At 38.7% G+C, this 22,846-nt stretch overlaps 1 protein-coding gene across 4 annotated transcripts in view; it reads right to left on the bottom strand.

The window, feature by feature from the left end:
* Positions 1-22,846, bottom strand: part of LOC120953212 (O-acyltransferase like protein-like) — a 60,360-nt gene that overhangs the window by 15,352 nt on the left and 22,162 nt on the right. For all 4 annotated transcript variants that reach the window (XM_040372969.2, XM_040372971.2, XM_040372970.2 and 1 more), the window contains one exon: positions 2,051-2,207. In XM_040372969.2, the coding sequence (XP_040228903.1) occupies positions 2,051-2,207 (157 nt within the window). The remainder of the gene's footprint in view (positions 1-2,050; positions 2,208-22,846) is intronic.

The following is a 22,846-nucleotide window of genomic DNA, read 5'->3' as shown; positions in this document are numbered from 1 at the left end:
TCACCCCTAGTTTTAGCAGTCATAATTATAGCACCCCGAGAGCAGGTATAACAGTGCGATTTGTAGCATACTAAACCTGCCATGCAATTGACAGCGATTTGCGAGGGCGTGCGAGGGCTCGCACGCCATACAAGTTCACCGCCCCAGAGCCCTCGCATTAAAGAGCTTGCGAGCCTACCCGTCAAACATTCCCGCCATGCAATTGACAGCGATTTGCGAGGGCGCGCGAGGGCTCGCACGCCATACAAGTTCACCGCCCCAGAGCCCTCGCATCAAAGAGGTTGCGAGCCTAGGCAGTTTTTTCGCCGCTAGTTTTAGCAGTTATAATTATAGCACCCCACAATTATAGAGAGCAGGTATAACATTGCCAATTACAGCTTACTAAACACCTAAATTTTGAAATTTTATTTTCAAGAAATCCACAAAAAATGAAATAGTGATCTTTTCGACAAATAACACAGCAAAACAATAATAAATTAATAAAAAATAAATATTCTATAATATTTTTAAAATATCTTAAGATTTCGAGCAGCCCGCGATGCAATTGACAGCAATTTGCGAGGGCGCGCGAGGGCTCGCACGCCATACAAGTTCACCGTCCCAGAGCCCTCGCATTAAAGAGCTTGCGAACCTACCCGTCAAACATTGCGAGGGTTGCAAGTGGTATCATCTGCTCGAAATCTTAAGATATTTTAAAAATATTTTAAAATATATTTTTTTTTATTTATTAATTCTTGTTTTGCTGTGTTATTTGTCGAAAAGACCACTATTTACGTTTTTGTGGATTTTTTCAAAATAAAATCTCAAAATTTAAGTATTTAGTAAGCTATAATTGGCAATGTTATACCTGCTCTCTATAATTGTGGGGTGCTATAATTATAACTGCTAAAACTAGCGGCGAAAAAACTGCCTAGGCTCGCAAGCTCTTTAATGCGAGTGCTCTGGGGCGGTGAACTTGTATGGCGTGCGAACCCTCGCGCGCCCTCGCAAATCGCTGTCAATTGCATGGCGAGGGGTAGGCTCGCAAGCTCTTTAATGCGAGGGCTCTGGGCGGTGAATTTGTATGGCGTGCGAGCCCTCGCACGCCATCGCAAATCGCTGTCAATTGCATGGCGGGAATGTTTGACGGGTAGGCTCGCAAGCTCTTTAATGTGAGGGCTCTGGGGCGGTGAACTTGTATGGCGTGCGAGCCCTTGCGCGCCCTCGCAAACAAGGTGGATTTTAAAATATCAGGTGGTGGACTCTAGTGCATTTTGACAATTCGTCACTTGACGTAAGGTCCCCAGGATTCAAACTTTGTTTACATTTATTTAATTGGCTCTTTTAATTTATCTACGACATTTTATCGATTAAACATTCTTTAAAAATATATTTTGGACTTTGCGAGTTCTTATTTAACATTAGAACATGGATTAAAGTATGTTATTCTGTGTCTTTCTGTGAATTTATTCAATACTTCATTGTGTTTTCGACATTTTTGATGATAAAAATTAAGAAAGCATTATTTTTTTCAATTTTCACATTAATTCCTCATTATCTACGAGCCGCATGGACAATTTACGTGAGATTAAAACTCTTACTCACATGATTTTAAATTTCATGCATAAACAAATAATCAAATCATTTGTTAATATATCTCATTTTTTCGATAAAACCAATAGACACACAAAAATGCTCATAATAACAAAGAAATCTGTTCTATTTGCTAGGCTTTGTGTGCGGAAACCAAATGGTTAACGGTTTTAAAATGACGTAAAGTCCCTCAACTATGGCGACCCCCCAAAGGCCCTTATCCACCACCTGATATTGTTAATCCACCTTGCTCGCAAAGCGCTGTCAATTGCATGGCGGGTCGTGCGTCCTCGCAAATCGCTGTCAATTGCAGGGCGGGATTGTTCAGCATCGTATTATGAAAGCTTGATATTCGTTTAAGGAATGTAATTTTTTTCAAGTCAAAATGTTACAATATTTATTTTAATATTTACAAACTCATCGTAGGCCGCAGTTTGGAAACCCCTGCTATAGATGATAGTAATAATAATTTACTCACGGGTTTGGTCGGTTGAATATAATTATTTATAAATAATAAATTTGTCCACCAATGCTCTAAGCAGTAATCGTTAAATTTATACTCCAATGGCCCCTGTTTCATACGCTTATACCATGTTGCTTGGTAAAAGATAATGAACGCATATGCTGGTAGCAACCTATTAAAAATAAAAAAGTTGTTGAAAAATGTTAAAAATTATTAAAAATAGTATGATTTAAATGTAAAATAAAGTTGTTTATTTTGTTCATTTCAAGTTCTCTTTTTTAATTTTAACTGTTTTATATTTGTCGTGTTATTTTTAACTGTCGAGCGGGAGAAAAATTGGTATCGTTTTCGCCATTCGAATCGATGAAGGTTTCGTCGACATTTTTATTCTAGAATCTGTGTGTTTGACAGTTGTTCGAAGCAACCGGCGGTCGGAGTGAGTGTAAACAAACAGATTCAGCTCTTCTTAAAAATATGTTTTCCCAAAATTTTGTTGGAAATGGGGTAAATATGAATGATGAGAATGATTGATAAACTTATGTTAAACTTAATTACACACGTAGACAGTGGCTTAAATTCTTTGTGAGGTTAAATTTGCGCGTTTCCTACAGCTTGAGCTGTCGGCATAAAATCTCTCGAATGCACCTTCCTGTTCGAGCAATACGGTACCGATTTTTACTTCGTCGACTCGAATCTGCCGATGAGTTACTCAAAGCGGAACGTCGCTAGCAAAACGATACGAAAATGAACATAATTTCATTTCATTTCATTTCATTTCATTTCATAATGAACGTGCAAGTGAATCTTCTCGAATGCCGAACGCAATATAATAGGCCTGTTTATCATAAAGCTTTGTTTCTTCTTATCTGGCGTAATAATCGTAAGTAGTTTAGATTTGCCATATCAATGGGCCTGATCGCCAACGAAAGTCGATAAAATTTATTCGATCGGTTAATATGCTCGAATCCACCGGTGGATAATTTATCCACTGGTGGATAACTCTTTCCGATTCGAGTAGCCATTGGTTTTTCTTATTTGTCAATCACACTTTTGTTTACATTTAGAGGTGTTGTTTTGCGGAATAAATAAAATAGTAAATTTGGTTTATTTACGGACCATCTAGTAAAGAATCCACACCAGAAGTGGCCTTAGACAGTACCGACTGTAGGCCAGTTCATACAATCCGGGTAAAGTGTAAAACAGGTTGTTGACTGAACAAGTCTAGATGAAACAAAATCGTATGAACTGGAGGACGAGGTTTGAATCCTTTCTGAACTAGCCGCCTTCGCTGAGCCTTGTCCTGTGTCTTTTAGCATGTGCGCCCATCAACTCCAGGCACCGCGAACGTTGGATCCGTGAACGTCCGTATTTTACGCTCTCGTGCAAAAATATATAGAAACAACGCGGTACAATTATTCCAAGCAATAAGGAGTGTCTGAAACCGCTCAAGGTCTCTCGCCCTCGCCAGTCCATTATCCTGGCCTTGATGGCTGAAGCCTCCAAGTCATCTGGCCACTTAAATTTAAATATACTACGTCCCCTCCGCAGTGGCGGATTTTACGGTAAGCGGACTGAGTGGCCGCGGGAGGTCCCGTGGATATAAAATCCAGCATATATGGTGAGTACAGTAGTGAAATCCACTTTCCCCGCCCCCGCACAACACCTGGGTCGTTCGTTTCTATGCCTTTAACATGGCCTGTCCACTGAAGCTTGGCGATCTTGATACGACAATGAGTGTGCTTCCACACATAAAATGATGATATCGTCAAATTTGATAAAAATTAAAAAACTTTGTTAAAATTATATTTTATGTGATTCAGTAGAGAAGCTATTCAAGTGGACCTATTGGTTTAAATTAATGAATAAAAAATCATTGGGTGACGCGTTTTTCACGATGCGTGGAACTAGCGATGTGTGAATCAATCCGAACAATCCCGGACTGTATCCATCCATAAGCGACCCCGAGTTTTTGGGGATAGTCCGGAAGGTACAAGTAGGCACAACACCTTCGATAGGTGCAAGACAACGCAAACGATTCCGATCGGAACTCGCCGCTCCAACGGATATGAGTTGCTTATACTTTCTTGCGCATAGTGATCCTACGGGTTTTCTCAATCTAATTGCATTTACGAGTCGGAACCGATTCTAACATGCCATAAGGCCATAACATAAGGTTGGATAAAAGAGAAGGATTAGCAGAAAAGGCTTTCTTTAGTTGGATTCATATTTCTTAGCTATGAACTATATAAACTAGATACGTGTTATAAACCTAAATTTATGTGTTTTGATTGTTTATAAAAAAACAGGTGAATTATATTTTTCAAAAACAAATTTTTAATTTGCGATAAATGTTTCAAATAACTCAAACAGCGATAAAACATCCTTTTTGCGAGCTTTTAAATATTATTTTTAACATTATTTAGTTTTCCACTGTTATATCAACTGGGGTGGAGCAGTAGATATGGCTATACGACTGAAATGGTTTTTTTTATATGAAGTTTTCAACTGCATATCCCACTGCTCGAGTTTTTAACCACGTTGCTATTGCGGCAAACACCATTCCACTCCATTGCCAAACCGATCGGTTAGCGAAGATTCTGATTGAGAAAACGCAATTGTATAACAATGGAATTTTGCTAACCAACCGACTAAATTATCGATTCCGTTATCGACTTTCGTTCCCGATCAGGCCCAATACTTCATTTGGATACCAGTGAGTTAATTGGCTTACCCATATACCTGATTAAACAGCCTCAGTATCGGCCAAGCTACACGTACCTGACGACATCGGACGATGCCATAAATCCGTTAACGCCAACTGTCAAATCTCATACAAAATTGGCCCGCTGTGATCCGACACGGCCCGGCCCGACGCGAATCTCTTGTCTGCGGTCCTACGTTTTATGGCATCGTCCGATGTCGTCCGGTATGTGTAGCTTGGCCGTCAGGGACTCAATCCATGCGGGAGTTGAGCATCTGACAGGTATTATTTTGATAAAATAGTTAAAGGAATTGCGTAATACATCAATTCAAGAAAGTTCTGTTAAATTAGTATCCCGTCAAACATTGCGAGGATTGCAAGTGGTATCATCTGCTCGAAATCTTAAGATATTTTAAAAATATTTTAAAATATTTAGTTTTTATTCATTAATTCTTGTTTTGCTGTGTTATTTGTCGAAAAGACCACTATTTACGTTTTTGTGGATGTTTTCAAAATAAAATATCAAAATTTAGGTGTTTAGTAAGCTATAATTTACAATGTTATACCTGCTCTCGGGGTGCTATAATTATAACTGCTAAAACTAGCGGCGAAAAAACTAATCTAAATAATCTTTGATTTTTATTCATGGATTATTTTTTTGCGATAATATTTCTCGAAAATATCACTATTTAAAATTTTTAAAATAAAATGACAAAATTCAGGTGTTTAGTATGCTACAATTTGCACTGTTATACCTGTTTTCGGGGTGCTATAATTATAACTGCTAAAACTAGGAGTGAAAAAACTACCAAGGCTCGCAAGCTCTTTAATGCGAGGGCTCTGGGGCGGTGAACTTGTATGGCGTGCGAGCCCTCGCGCGCCCTCGCAAATCGCTGTCAATTGCATGGCGGGATATCTTAAGATTTCGAGCAGATGATACCACTTGCAACCCTCGTAATGTTAGACGGGTAGGCTCGCAAGCTCTTTAATGCGAGGGCTCTGGGGCGGTGAACTTGTATGGCGTGCGAGCCCTCGCGCGCCCTTGCAAATCGCTGTCAATTGCATAGCGGGCAGCAAGCAATGTTTACGTTATTGCGGCTGCTTTCCCGCCATGCAATTGACAGCGATTTGCGAGGGCGCGCGAGGGCTCGCACGCCATACAAGTTCACCGCCCCAGAGCCCTCGCATTAAAGAGCTTGCGAGCCTTGGTAGTTTTTTCACACCTAGTTTTAGCAGTTATTATTATAGCACCTCAAGAGCAGGTATAACAGTGCAATTTGTAGCATACTAAACACCTGAATTGTGACATTTTAGTTTTCAAAAATCCACAAAAATTTAAATAGTGATCTTTTGCCAAATACTACCGCACAAAAAATAATCCTTGAATAAAATCAACGATTTTTTAAAATACCATAAGATTTCGAGCACATGAAATCTTTCGCAACCCTCGCAATGTTTGACGGGTTGAGCGACCTTCCCAAAGATGCAACTCACGGACGGTATATTGGTGGTAGTGCGGTATCTCTCCAATGAGGGCCTGCCTTGCTGTTGGACAGTGGTTGCGGTGTAAAATGAATGAAAATCTTTCTTCAACTTTCGATCGGTTTTTACGAATTAAAATTAAAGGAGGAGGAGGAGGGGGGAGGAGGAGGAGGAGGAGGAGGAGGAGGAGGAGGAGGAGGAGGAGGAGGAGGAGGAGGAGGAGGATGAGGAGGAGGAGGAGGAGGAGGAGGAGGAGAAGGAGGAGGAGGAGGAGGAGGAGGAGGAGGAGGAGGAGGAGGAGGAGGAGGAGGAGGAGGAGGAGGAGGAGGAGGAGGAGGAGGAGGAGGAGGGGGAGGAGTGCAGTGGCATATTAAGCTTTTAAAAAAATACTCTTTGTGGCTTCCTGGCCAAAAGGGATCCCATTATCACCCCCCCCCCCCAACAACACCAGTGTTATTGCAGGTTTTCATCCTTCCTCCACTTTACCCTTATCGTTTTCTTTCATCTTCTCCTTTCCTCCTCCTGTTTATCCTCTTCCAGCTTTTCCTCCCTCTCTCCCCTTTGCCTTCTCCACCAAGATTGTTTCGAGACCATGTGGCACAACAGTTGATTCAACGATTGATCCAGCGGTGGCAACATGACTTTCCCCAATCATAGCTAATAACTGTCTTCCAGCGTAGTACCGTGTGCTACTGCAGATGGTTCTTTGTCGGCTGACAGCATTGTGATTGGATTCGGCTTTTGCGTTATGTCGTCATTGAGGAAGCCGAAGAATCCGATGCCATTTCAGCATAGTTTGCTTCCACCGGTTCGATTCTAACTCCAGGAGCAGCACACACATCCCTATCCCCGACCAAACGTAGCGTAGGCGGTGGTGTTGGTTAGGTTTGCAATTCGTCTGCCTAGAGCTACCACCTGGGTGATAATGGGGTCCCTTTTGGCCAGGAAGCCACAAAGAGTATTATTTTAAAAGCTTAATATGCCACTGCACTCCTCCCCCTCCTCCTCCTCCTCCTCCTCCTCCTCCTCCTCCTCCTCCTCCTCCTCTTCCTCTTCCTCTTCCTCTTCCTTCCCTAGCTCAGCTGCGGTACAACTCGTCATAAACTGCCACTATATCTTACAAAAATGCCATTAATTTTAAAGTTAGTTTTTTATTGAATGAGAAACCTATACAACAAATGAATTCCTTGTCTAACACAGCATTGTGAAACATTAATACCGATTAATACCAATATACCGTCCGTGAGTTGCATCTTTGGGAAGGTCGCTCAAAGCAGCCGCAATAACGTAAACTTTGCTTGCTGGGACCGGTCGACTCTTATTATTGGCGCAGCCGCACGGAACGGTTGCAGCGAATTAACGTGACAATAGTGGTATAATACCCCTTTCGATTAAGTGATCCCGCGGATTAACTTAACGAGTTGACGTATCAGTGACTGAAGGCGTAGCCGTCACCAGATTTGCGGATCCCCCGTCGTTAATCACCTGGAGCACCAGCAACGGCAACCGAGAACCTCCGGACACGACAGCAAAACCGTTAGTATTTTTTGCTATTAAAAGTGAGTAGTTCAGTCAAAATTGATTTTGCGCACTACCTGATAGACGAAAATTCGTGGTGACTTTTACTTTACTGTCGCTTCTACTAGCTCAGAGCTACTTGCGAGGAGATTTTGCACATTACCAGATAGACGCAAAAACTATGCAGAAAAATTCGCAGTACTAGATAATTTCTAACGAAATTATCGAAATTTCTAACGAAATTTTCTACCCAGCCTGACGCACTACCAGATAGGCGACAAGTTGGTAAACCCTTTCTTTTGATTTTTTATGAGCCACCTGCCAGAAATTTTGTCGACGTTACGCACGTCTACAAACGACGACGAACACGACAGTAATAGTGAGTGCTCAAGCGTTTCAGAAGATTTAGCGCACATACCGCTATCTCGACAAATCTCGACATACAACTAGAAAAAATGAGCCTTAACGAAGGTCAAGCCACAGACAGCTAATGTAGAGCAAGTGCTCCAACAGCTGATTTATCAAATTTCAAGCTTGACTGTATCGATTCATCAGCAAGCGCACGACACTACGTTGCAAAGTTTAACAAACCCCAATGGCACCACCAGTAATAACACCGGTAACGTGAGAACGCTTGCAGCTGACTCGTTTAGAATTCCGGACCCGATAAAAATTCAGCCAACTTTTACGGTAACAAAAAAACAATTACTGTGGTGGCTAGAAACAGCCAAAAACACGCTGAATAATTTTAAAACATTTGTCTCACCAGAAATTTTTCAAATTTGTTTGACAGGTGTGAGCAATAAAATTGAAGACCACGCTAAAGATGTGTTATGCACAAACGGAAATTCTAAAATGTTTGACGAAATTAAACAAATTTTAATCTCTGCAGTAGGAGACAAACAAGATTTGTCTAAATACAATTGCTAATGGCACATCAAAATGAACGGTAGTGTAAGTAAACATTACCAGAAGACTAAACACCGGTAAAGGGAAAGATTAACTATATATTTCTCAAAACTACCGCAATTCTCAAAAAACCTAGAACGATACAACCAACAGTATCCGAAATCTTTTGAGGAAGTAGAACCATCTTATCGAAAAGCATGATGATTTTGTTAGGATCGAATTTACCAGCAATTCCCGTTTACGAATTAGATTTCCACAACTTTTTTCATGGACTGATAGGATCACAAACGCTTTCAAAATACGAAGCAACTTTTGTTTACAAGAATTGATTACAACTTTAAATATTAAATAAAATGGAAAAAAATAAAGTTTTATAAGTAGGGTAAATGTACCAATAGTGGTGCCATTTGTAGTGGTACCGATGTGTTTTAATGGATTTAAAGTGTCAGAAAGGACATTTTCTGAATATTTTAACACATAGCAATTGTAATATGTTTTATCTTCGCAATCACATCCATTTTTACCATGAAATACATCAAATTTTCGAAAAAATACAATTTTTGTGACTGCTTCGTTGTACCTATAATGGTGGTATGGTTCCTATAGTCGTCTTATTGTGTTTCTATAGTGGTGGTAAACAAAGATGCATAAAAAACGGTGTATAATATCAATGAAACTTAGTTTAGAAGCTGTTTTCGTATGAATAGCAAGGATTACTGCCATAATATTGGTTTCTTCCGTAATTTGATCGTAAAAAATGTATAATGTTAATCGATGAAACTATTGACGAAAGTACTGCATCACACCTGTCGTCAACCTTGATGCCGGAACCTTGAACCGGAAGAGTGTGCTTGATTTGAAGTCAATTTTTCATTCAGCCATATAAGCGAATTTTGGCCTGTTTTTGGTAAATTACCTACATAAAACTCATTTCTGTTGCTTATTTTAGTGAAAACAGTACGACATGTCGAAAATATCCTCGAATAAACAGAAAACGACCTGTTTTTATTGATTTTATAACTATAACCACTATAGGAACATGCCTGTTTTGTGTACAGTATCGGACATAAAGATAGAACCCTGGTGTTTTCAACGCAGCATGCACCTTTTGGGACAGGTTTATGTGTGGTTTGTGTGTTTGTGTTTGAGTGTGTGTATGTGTGTGTATGTGTGTGAACATGTGTGTGTGTGTGCATGTGTGTGTGTGTATGTATGTTTGAATGTGTATTGGTGTGTGTGTTTGTTTCACAAGTATGTCGTTTCGTATAGATTTGTTAGTAGTTTGTTTGTGTTTTGGGTTAGGTTTTTGATGTAATAAGCAAAACCACCGCCCTCGCGATCAGTGTTTTTTCGATCTATTAACAACTTTACGGTCTTCTTCCGCCGTGTTCTTCGTCCGGTTGACTTGCGCGTTTTGGTTGTCCAAGCGCGTTTCAGTTGTCCAAGCGCGTTTTGGTTGTCCAAACACATTTCGGATGTCCGAAGCGCGTTTGCGACAAAAGTGCGCGATCGTTCCATCACAAACTCGATCCTTTTGCGCTTAATGCCAGCAGCCAGAAGCGCTCGACCCATTGTTACTAACATTGCTTGCTTGGACCGTCAAGAACGCGCTGGTTAAAAAGTTGGACACGGCTGATCCCGTGCTCAGCCTGCGTTCTGCTTCTACACGTGATGAATTACATCGTTGTAGAGCATGCAAAAAAAGCGTATGGATAAAAACTATCAATGAGTAAGCGAGTGAGTGTGTACCCATTTAAATCGAGAACCGAATACTGCCGCGCTCATGAAACAAAACGCCCATTGAAAAGAACAACTGCGCGCCAGCTCAATGCACGCACAAAGTTTAACATGCGCACACAACGTTCAACGCAGAGATGCACGCAGGCATTTCCATGGCGTGCACTGGAGAAACACCTGTAAGGGAATGACGAGTTCATTGTTGTTGTGCGCGTGTCCATTTCACATCGCTGCGCATGCACATTCATCAACCAGCACACCTGCGGTTTCTTCCGAGGAACAAGCGCTGCTGTCGATGCTAACTTTAGCTTTTATCCAAGTGCAAACGCACGCTGTCTCACATGATAACACACATTATCAGAATACTTTCCATGCAATATGAAACCATAGCAAGCTACGTTTTTCAGACACAAACCCGCGCACTTGCAAATACACATTAAAAAGCACACTCTCTTTCTACTACTACTACTACACACACACACACACACACACACACACACACACACACACACACACACACACACACACACACACACACACACACACACACGCACACACACACACACACACACACACACACACACACACACACACACACACACACACACACTCACACACATACACACACATACACACACACACACACACACACACACACACACAAACACAAGTAACGTGGTAAAACAAGTGCAAGGTGCGTTGAAAACACCAGGGTTCTATCTTTATGTCCGATACTGTACCTATAATGGCACTATGGTAAAAAACACTTAAAAATGCATAAATATGGTCAAACGGCAAATAATTTTAGTAAAACAATAACATTTCATAACAGTTATGTTGAAAAACTTGTAATTGCGTGGTTATATGGTCATTTAGAACGTTAACAGAAATATGAGTTTCGTTATGAAATCCTAAGGATTTTGGAAAAATGTTGACACATTTCACAAAATAATGGATTTTTCGGTCACTAAGTAACGGAATGGCCCCATTTAACTTTTAAACCCTTTGTAAAAGGCTAAAGAACATTTCACACTAACGTAAATAACTTAATTGCTTTTAATTTGCCGTATGAACCGCATTTTAGTGCAATACCACCACTATTGGTACTACCACCACTATAGGTACATTTACCCTATAAAATGTGGTAGAAATCAAAAGAACTCCACCATTTCATAATCTTACCAAGCGACAAATATGGAATTTAGGTTGTCACTAAACCTTCAAAATTGATCAAAAATATACTGATAAAAAACAAGTAAACAGTTTTGAAAAAATAATCATTTCTATTCAAATGAAATACAATCAGTTAAAATACCAAGAGATACAACTAAAGCATTGATTAGAACGGACCACCTAACTGAATTAGAAAAATCATTGACACTGGAAACCTTTTACGAGACATGATAAAATTATTCTTAGGGAGAACGAAAAGTTAACAGCGATAACTAAAATTAAGCACAAAATAAATTAACACGACTAACGACATTCCAATCTATACGAAAACGTACAGATATCCACATGCTCATAAGATAACAGTCAAGGAACAAATAGAAGATGTTGAAAACGGAATTATCACACATTCTGAATCTCAATGGAATGCACCTATTTGGGTTGTTCCAAAAAAGACAGACGCCTCCGGTGTTAGGAAATTTCATGTCGTTGTAATAAGTTCAGAGATAGTTACGGTCGCCATGTAATGTGATGAGCGTACATACGGTACATACTGTACATCGATCAACGTCGCGGTAGGTCAGTTTTTACTGACATGAGCCGAGGTGGAATAATACTTTGTTCGAAGCGGACTTTTCAACACTTGATCATCCAGGCGATCATAGAAACCTTTAGGAGGATTCCCTTACTGCAGGGGTCTCCAAACTTTTCTGTTCGCGGGCCGCATTGCTTCACATATAATAGTGTTGAGGGCCATTTTTCAGTTGCCTATCAGTATCTAATGCAAACGTTTAAATTTCGTCTTTATAAGAAAATACTAACATAATATACTAACTTCTATAGCTTTCTATTATTTAAGCATGAACTACGTCTTTGAAAAGCAAAACTTACATTTTCTTTAAAATAGTCACAATAATTAACTATTTATTTTATCCTTCACAAAGATGCCAGGGACCGCAACAATAGGCTCTCGAGGGCCGCATGCGTCCCGCGGGCCGTAGTTTGGAGACCCCTGCCTTACTGGAAACGTTGGAGTTTAGAAGCCTTACCTTGGGTAGGGGGACATAACTAAACTCTTGAAATAAGTTGGAATGCGAAGTATTAGGAAGCGTAACGTCCTATCTTGGCAGTCCGAACGAATCTGACCTGCCAAGGTCGGAATTGGTTTTATTTATACTCGATAAGTTTCGTACATTTGATTTTGGAATGTGTTTTTGTCCTAATTAAAGGTTATTGATATGAGGTGCAATTTATACATTGTATTGGAGTGAGGTGTCTGTCATTATGTGCGTATGCTGCGTTTTTAGTGATTTTACGAAGGTTCTGGAAAGTATAAACTGTTCTAGCTAAAGAACGGGTGCGTTCGTCTAATAGACTACAAAAAACTGAATGACAAAACTATCGATGACAGACACCCCATTCCATAGATCGAGGACATTTTACATAACCTAGGATTCCACCAAATAGAACTCGACGAAAAATCAAGACAAAAAACTGCATTTAGTACTAATCTAGGAGACTACGATTTTTGGCGTATGCCATTCGGACTAAAAAATGCACGTTTCAACGGGCTATGAACTCTATTCTAGGAGATCTGATTGGTAAAGTATGCAATGTTTATCTAGACGATATGATTATCTTCGGGAAAAACCTACAAGAGCACCTAGAAAATATCCCATGACTACATATTTAAAAAAGACAAAGAGCTCAACATAAACGACGTAAACTACAATCAAGCATTTGAAAAATGTAAGATGTAAACAGTTTATAATTAGGTTACTTATACTTATCTCGGGTGCAATAATCTAATCTACAAGAACTGCAATAAAATAGGAATGACAGCGAACAGAACGGCACTTCCTACGACACACAAAAACAATAAAAAGCCCTCGTGTACGATAAAACCAACAATTGTGAAAAATAAAGCTGTTTACATTTCAGAAGTGGGATTAATGACCAAAAATGTCCAAAGAAGACGGAAAAGTGTTGCGTGAGTTGGAATCAGTCAATAATCCTAACTCGGAACCCGCAACAATTGGCAAAATTCGTGCGCTGTACAACGATGTGCTATCGATTACTAACACTATTGAAAGCGAATGCATTAATCAGAGAGACGTTGACCCTAAGTCAACGGATAGTGTAACAAAGGAAGAAGCATCGTCAGCAAAACCCATGTATTTATCTAACCGTGTGGAAGATGAAATTGCTATTCTTAAGCCAAGGATTGAAATTTTGGAACTACGAAGTAAAATAGCGGTACTCGAAAATGAAAAACACGCCAGTAAGATTAATCAGCCTTTGCTACCAGAAGCGTTGAAACAAATCATCCTGCAGTTCGAATACAACTATGCTTTATGCAAGTAGCCGATTGACCGGTGCAGCCAAAGAATGGTACAATGGTTGTCGTAGCGAAATATGTACCTTCCCTTTAAACATTGCGAGGGGGCCGTCAAACACCCTCGCAATGTTTAACGGGGTGAAAAAAATGACTAGACTCGCAAGCTCTTTAATGCGAGAGCTCTGGGGCTGTGAACTTGTATAGCGTGCGAGCCCTCGCGCGCCCTCGCAAATCGCTGTCATTTGCATGGCGGGTTGTCCGAATTTACAGCGGGATTGAAGAGAGCTTTTCCTGACAATCGAAATGAAGCGGCTATACATAAATAACTTATGAGTGTCGCTAAAAGGAGAGACGAGACATACACCGCATTTATTTATCGAGTGAATGCTATTGGTTAATCGGGAAATGTAAGCGATGAAGCTATTTTAACGTACATCATAAATGGCTTGGCACGTGATAGGATTTACGATAATCTCGTAGTGCGTGACTATAAAGATATGTATGAATTGATGGCGCACATTCAACGATGCGAGACTCTTCTTAAAATGCGTGATACACCAAGTACCTCGTCCTACCAACTTTGGAAAACACACGGTTTAAGGAAAATCAACGTGAGAAACCGAACAAAGCAGCGCAGATCAACAGAAAGGAACTTGCTAGTGTGCGTTGTTACAACTGCTCTAGGTTTGGGCATTATTCCGGCCAGTGCCTAAAGCCTCGACGAACGATTGGTGCATATTTCTCGTGTGGACAGCACGATCATCAAAAGCTTGAATGCGCCAATGCAGCCGGGAAGAATAATATATCTGTTTTTGCAACTAATGAAACTACAAGCGAGAGGGATAGCTATGCCGATATAGAGAAAATCAAAGCGTATCAACAAGTAAGTGTTACTTTAGAAACGTTAAATGGGGTTAAGGTGTTCCATTCATATGTTTATTCATTATTCGATTCTGGCAGCCCGACGAGTTTTGTCAGTGAAACTTTCGTCCCAGATGGAGCCGCGAAAAAGGCTTCTCCTTCCGGATACAAGGGACTAGGGAATAAACCACTTTCGTCACTTGGACACATTGTCTGCAATATTGGATTACGTCATAAAATCATATCTCATCGTTTCATAATCCTTTCAAAATCAGACATGGATTGGTCAATCATAATCGGTTGAGATGTTTTGGATAAGTTTGGTAGAGATGCTTTGGAACGTTCATTTTTATCACTCATTTTATTTGTATAGTTAAAAGAAATTATTGAGCATGAATAATAAAACAATGAATTACTTGCAACCACATATGATGGAACGCCTTATCTCATTGCGGATTTTGAAAAAATGATTCGGATGACAGGTTGAAGCGTAAAATGCCACTTTTTTAAACTATAGAAGAAAACAAATACAATTCAAAAGAGATACCATTCCATACCCAAAACCACGCGATCCTAGGAAGTTCTCTTTCTAATCGGAAAAAAATGATAATAGTAATCAATCCTTCATTTCTAACGAATTCAAATATGGTGAAACTTTTGCTGAAATGTGTGCTATAGATGTCAATTTGCCGGAACATGATTTTAATATTGGGTCTATAGTTGAAATTCGCGAAAAAAAGCAAATAAGCTCTATTATTATCGATAACTATATCAAACGTAAGACAGGTAAAATATACACAGAAAATCATAAAATGACGATTAACTTAACACACACCTATTTTCTGTAAGCCACGGAAACTTTTTTTTTTGCGAACGAAATCATGTGCGTGAAATTATTAAAGATCTCCTTAAAAGAAAAATAATCCGACAAAGTAATTCAGCATATGCTTCTCCAATTGTTTTAGTTAAAAAGAAAAATGGTGAAACAAGGATGTCTATCGATTATAGACCAATTAACAAAATAACAGTACGAGATAACTATCCGTTACCTTTGATAGACACATGTATTGAACTCTTGGGAGATAAATAATATTTTATTTTACTGGACCTTCAAAATGGATTCCATCAAATTGATATGGCCCCAGAATCGATTAACTATACAGCATTTGTCACCCCAGATGGACAATACGAGTACGTTAAAATGCCGTTTGGTTTAAAAATGCTCCCTAAGAGTTTCAAAGATGTATCAATTTCGTATTACGGGAATTTATAGATAACCGTGAGATTGTCGTTTACCTCGATGATATTATTATAGCATCAAAGGACTTACACGATCATCTGCGAACATTAAGTGCAATTTTAAAAACAGTTCGTAAAACTGGCCTTGAGTTAAAGATAGAAAAGTGTATGTTTGTTCATGATGAACTAGACTACCTTGGCCGCCATGCATGTAGTAAAGGAATACGACCTAGCAATTATCATATTAAAGCAATTGAAAACTATCCTCAGCCTTCAAATAGCAAGGAAGTAGAGAGATGTCTGGGACTATTTCTCATATTTTCGAAGATTTGTGCCATCTTTCTCGACTATTACCAAACCTTTAAGTAGTTTATTAAAACAAAATGCACCGTATAACTTTGATGCTCCCTGTATTAGTGCATTCAATACACTGAAAGAAATGTCGATAAAAGCACCTGTTTTAGCTATTTACGCTCCGCTAAAAGAAACAGAGCCGCATTGCGATGCTAGTTCAGTAGGATTTGGGTCAGTACAGAAACAATTTGATGGAAAATTTCATCATATTGCATTTTTCTCAAAAACCGCATCGCCCGCGGAAGCGAAATTGCACAGCTATGAATTGAAAACGCTATCAGTTATTGATGCTCTAAAACGATTTCACACGTATGTTCATGGCGAACCAAAACGAATAGTAACTGATTGAAACTCTTTAGCTGAAACATTAAAAAACAAAAATTGTTCAGCAAAAATAGCACGATGGTCACTTTTTTTAGAAAATTACGACTATACTATGCAATACCGTCCCGGGTGTTCGATGAGTCATGTAGATGCTTTAAGCCGCCAACAAATAGCAGTAGCTACACAAGATCTTGATATTGATTCTCAGCAGCTAATTGCACAATCTCGAGATCAGGAAATTGAAAGACTCAAAAGTGACATCGAAAGAGGGATGGTTAATGGTTACACCTTGCATGACAACTTAATATTTCGTAAGCTTGAAAATGGAAGATTGCAGTTTCGCGTTCCCAGAGACATGATTAAAAGTGTAATAACAAGTACTCACGAAAGTATAGGTCATCTTGGGGTGGATAAATGCTGTACTCAGATAAGTCAAAACTATTGATTTCCATTGAAGAAAACTCGAGTGGAAAATTTCATAAAAAATTGTCTAAAATGTATGATTTATTCTGCACCAGCCCGAAAAAATAATGGAAATCTACATAGTATACCTAAAATTCCACTACCATTTGATACGATCCACATCGATCACCTAGGACCTCTACCATCTTTGCAGTTAAAAAAGAAATACATCCTTGTTGTCATTGATGCATTTACAAAGTTTACATAATTATATCCAACAACTAATATTAGTAATCGTGAAGTTTGTAATGCTCTTAATCAGTACTTTTTACGCCCTAGGCGACTAATAAGCGATCGTGCTTCGACCGAATTCAAACAATTTATTCTTAAACATAATATCACGCATGTTCTAACAACCGTTTGCTCCCCTCAAGCGAATGGTCAAGTAAAGCGAGTAACCCGTGTAATTGTTCCCATTTTGAGTAAGCTTTCTGATCCAATTGACCACGCAGGGTGGAGTTCGAAATTGATTGCAACTGAGTATGCTTTAAATAATACGGTACATTCATCTACACTCATTTCTCCTTCTTTTTTACTGTATGGAATTGGACAAAAAGGGCCGAATATAAATGAATGAACAGAATCCCTCAAAGACAATATAAGATTTAGAAAGCATCCGTGCTCAAGCATCTGAAAGTATTGTCAATTCGCAATTGACTAATGAAACACAATTTATGAAAACCCTCCGGCCAGCTATAGAATTTGAAGTCGGAGAATAAGTCGTTGTACGCAATGTTGACAATAGCGTTAACACGAATAAGAAATTAATCGCTAAGTTTAGGGGGCCTTATGTTATCCATAAACGCCTCCCTAACGATCGTTATGTGGTTCGAGACATAGAAGGATTTCAGCAAACTCAGATATCTTACGACGGAGTTTTAGAATCTGATAAGCTTAGGAGATGGATTGCATCTGAAACCGATCTGGCGTCCGAATCATTAGAAGTAAGTCCCTCAGATAGTTTGGCAGGACCAGATTTAGGTTAGTTAGGGTAATTATTATGTAAATTGAGGTAAATTCATACTTCAGGATAGGCCGAGCTGTAAACAGTTTAAAATTAGGTTACTTATACTTATCTCGGTGCAATAATCTAATCTACAAGAACTGCAATAAAATAGGAATGACAGCGAACAGAACGGCACTTCCTACGACACACAAAAAACGATAGCAAGCCCTCGTCTATGATAAAACCAACAATTGTGAAAAATAAAAATGTTTACAAAGAAAATATTAACTAGGGACCCAATTCTGATTCATCCAGACTTTACAAAACCGTACATTCTAACAACCGACGGATCTAATTATGCCTTAGGAGCAGTCCTTTGCCAAATCAATGACAGAAAAGACAATTAGGTCAATGACAGAAAAGACAATTTCGCATCCGCAATCCTAAATAAGCACGAAGTTAATTATTCCACGACAGAAAAAGAAGCGTTAGCGTTAGCAGTCGAAAAATTCCGACCCTACCTATACGCACATAAATACATATTTATTACCAGCCATAAACTCCTAACATATATCCAAACATCGACAATTTTTTTAAAAATTTTAAGCTATTGACTTGAACATGAAAACTATGACTACTCAATAGAGAATAGAACTGGAAAAACGAACGTGGTTGCAGACGCGTTGAGCAGGAAAGTGGAAATTGACATGATAGAAAACGAAACCTCCTCGGACAATTAATCTGTACAAAACAATATCGCCGAATCTGATGCAAACACTGTCCACTCTGCTGATACATCTGATGTTTTCTTCATACACTTCACAAAACGACCAGTCAATTCATATAAAAATTAAATTATCTTCAAACACTACCTCACAAGAAACCGTTTTTCCACACCATACACGCATGATAATCCGCAGAAAACTATCACAAAGGCAAACAAACTGCTATTTTTGCTCCGGAAGATACGATTCAACACATTCAAGAAGCATACTGAGAACTTTTTTCGTACTCCCGTACACAATTTGTTGTCACACAAAATATGGTAGACGATGTAGCTTCTCAGCAAAGATACAATTTTTAAATAGGAACACGATAGGGCACACTGCGATATTCAGGAAGTAGAAAAACAATTAAAACGACCGTATTACTTTCCAAAACTGCTGAAAAAAATCAAACAATATAATAACTCATGTTGTATCTGTTTTCAACACAAGTACGAGCGAAAGCCGTATAACATAAAAATCTCTCAAAGACCAATAGAAAAAGCACCATTCAAAAGCATCGATATGGATATTTTTGTAATAGATAAGAACAATTACCTGTCTCTCATTTGCGCATTTTCCAAACACTTTCACCTAATACCAATTGCGACTCGAAATACGTTAGACATTCAAAACGCCCTAACTACCTATTTCGCTATCTTCCGAACACCAGAAACAATAGTTTGCGATCATGAAGCATCTTTCACCAGTATCCAATCGAAGGGATTCCTATCAAATCTAGGAGTTCAATTAGAATTTGCGTCATCGCTCGAATCCAATGGCCAAATAGAGAAAACCCATAGCACCATAATCGAACTCTTTAATACTAATAAGCATAAGTACCCTGAACTACATTCACCAGAAATGTTAAATATTATTTGTTCAATATATAACGAAACAATCCATTCGGCCACCTGGTTTTCTCGAAACGAAATCGTTTTTAACCAAAGAAACGTAGTGAATCCCACCGAAATTGCAGAAGCTTCACAAAAAATATTTGATAACGCAATAGTTCATTTAAACAAGGCTAAAAATAACATGGAAAAATACAACACTGTAAAGAACATCCCCCATCAGTCGGCAAAGACGTTTTTGTGAAAAATACCACAAGGAAAAAATTGGACCCACGATTCACAATAGCTCAATGTATAGAAAAAGGAAACAAAACAATTAAAATATCGGGGAACGTAAAACGCAACAAGAATAAAATTCCTTTCCCCTCGTTACAGGATCTAATACGCACCACTCGGAATCGTGACACATAATTAAAATTAACAACAAAAATTATATTTCAGAGGAAGAAAACACTTTGCAACCAAAACCACTACTACACAAGAAAACACTATTGACGAAGAAGACCGGCCAGACGACTTTCACCTCTTTCTTTAATTTCAGCATCTAGCTACGTAATCATAAACAAACCTAAAGGTATAAGCAACCTCGAAAAGAAAAAAGATAGTAAAGTAAACTAACCAAACCGATCTTTAATATTATCCATAATGCTAGAGGTTAACATTTTTTTAATTGTTGCTATAGTTTGCGCGAGCACACAAAAATGGCTAATATCAATAATCAATCCCTTTAAACATTGGTAACAGGCAAATGTAGGATCCAAACAGGGAACATTAATATGATTCACCTCGTTAATTTGGCAAATTTAGAATTCACTGTGTACCTTTAAACTAGTTTAGTTCATGAAAAAACAAACAACTATTTAACCGGAATAGCCAAATTCAAAATAAGAGAGTTATATTAAAATCTTGAAGAAATCAAACCTAGGAATCACAGGGAACGCCGTAGCTTAGAACCAATAGGAAACGCTTGGAGATGGATCGGAGGCAGCTCGGATGCAGAAGACTTAAGAATTATCAACAAAACAATGAACGAGCTAATTACCAGCAACAATGAACAGTACCAGATAAACGAACAACTTAATAATCTTCTAAATACAATCATCAAGATTATTAACGAGATCATACAAAACATGGCCAAAAACAGAATCGCACTTGACGAAATAGACACTATAGTAACTATCATGAAAATAGACGTGATCAACAAACTATTAGAGGATAACGTGATAACAAACTATTTTATCTAAAATGGCATTAACGAGCAATAAAATACTCTCATTCAATGAGATATCCATAATCCGGAAGAACCTAGAAAACCAAGGAATTACGATAAACTTGCCAGACGAAGCACTCAGCCTTGTGCAGCTCAGCGTAGCAGTGAATGAACAAACTCTTTTGTATATCATAAAGATCCCTCAAATAAACCGAGAGGAAGGATCTATCAAACGAGTAATCCCAACAACGCAACGCAAGATGGAAAAATAATCGCACAGTCATCGGATAACCTAATATAACACATTATACAGCACAAAACAACCAACCAAGTACATACAGTGGAGTGCCGTTTATCCGGGCTTCTCGGGACTTGACCTCGCCCGAATAAGCGAATAACACAGATAAGTCAACACTGAGTCAAATGATATATTTTATCACCAATTCCTGGTTATGTTTTAAAAAAAATTCTTATTTTTTAGTAAAAACAACCCAGTTTTTATTAACTACATATTTCAATATTTGAAATTTCCCATAAATTATAGCGTTTTTTGTTATGATAATGTGCTTTTGTAATGTCACTTTTGTATTGAACTGTCATTTCTCAACAGCACGGATAAACAGAAAGCCGGATAAAAGGTACTCGGATAAACTGCGCTTCACTGTACAACGTACATTACATCAACGATGGCATGAGCTCACTCAATAAAGCTAGAAACGATTTGCTACAAAGCATCTTCAAAGTTGCACTGGAGTTCTTGCAACTAGTCTATTGTTATTTCGACATTTTTGCCGAGATATTGTTTGGCTTCGTTCCAGTGGCGCGTTAAACGGTGGGCGGACTGGGCGGCCGCCAGGGGCCCCGGCGATCTAGGGGGCCCCGTCGTTGTGGATGTTCGTCTTCGTATCGATTCTCCCCCCCCCCCCCCTCTCTGGATGGGACTTTTACCATCTATTTCAAAAAAACTTATTTTTTATTAATTTATTTTCCCATCGCTTCACTCACTGTATTTTGTCGAGGGCCCCGAACTGCAGAAAACCGGGGCCCCATACTACTCAAAGCAGCACATTAAATGTTCTAAGAAATCTTGCGACACGCGCGCACAGCTCAAATCAATACCTCAGATATATCCTGAAAACAATTTCCAACATGGAACGAAGGGTACATTAAGAAGCGATATTGCGATTTTGCTTAATTGTTTGGAACTTTTGATGACTTTTGCAAACTATTCTGCTGACTCTTCATTGAAGAATCTTTACAATCAATTTTAGTAATTGTAATTTAATAAAATGAATTTGAAACTTGCTTGGATGATAAAATAATTGAAGAAAAAAAAAAACAATATAACCAATCGCATTGTTTAATATCATAAACCAGTTATTTTGTGTATTAACTGTAATAATGTAATAATGTATGTGTAAAAGAAAAAAATGCATATTCCTGGTCCGCAACGCTCTATCATTTAGAAAGCAGCTGATCTAAAGAAGTGGTCTCCAACCTGTGGTCCGCGGATCACTTGAGACAAACATACTGCAATACAGGGTATTTCCAGTTACTTTCTAATGAAAATATTGCTTTTCCCGCGTGTAAGAAGTTATCGCTCTTACCGATTGAAAATGAAGTGGCCGTAGCAAGACGTTACTTCAGTATTCATTGTAAAGGTAAACACCAACGTAAAAGCAAAATATTGTTTTCATCTTATGCTCACGATGACGATTTTAAATCAAATCGTCCGTACTATGAAACACGAGCTGGAAAGTGTAATGTAGGAAAGAAAACATCGTTTAGAACCATCGTTCTTGTCAATAAAAGACAAACGTAACTAGCTTAGCGAAAACGATAACTTTCCGACATACAACTCGGAACTAAAAATGCGAAACCTTTATCTTCTTTTGAGTACAAATAAAACCAACTCCGATCATGGCAGGTCAGATTTGTTCGG

This window comes from Anopheles coluzzii, chromosome 2, assembly GCF_943734685.1.
Source record: "Anopheles coluzzii chromosome 2, AcolN3, whole genome shotgun sequence".
NCBI lineage: Eukaryota > Metazoa > Arthropoda > Insecta > Diptera > Culicidae > Anopheles > Anopheles coluzzii.
Note: the sequence above shows the minus strand (reverse complement) of the source record. Positions and strands in the feature narration are given on the sequence as shown.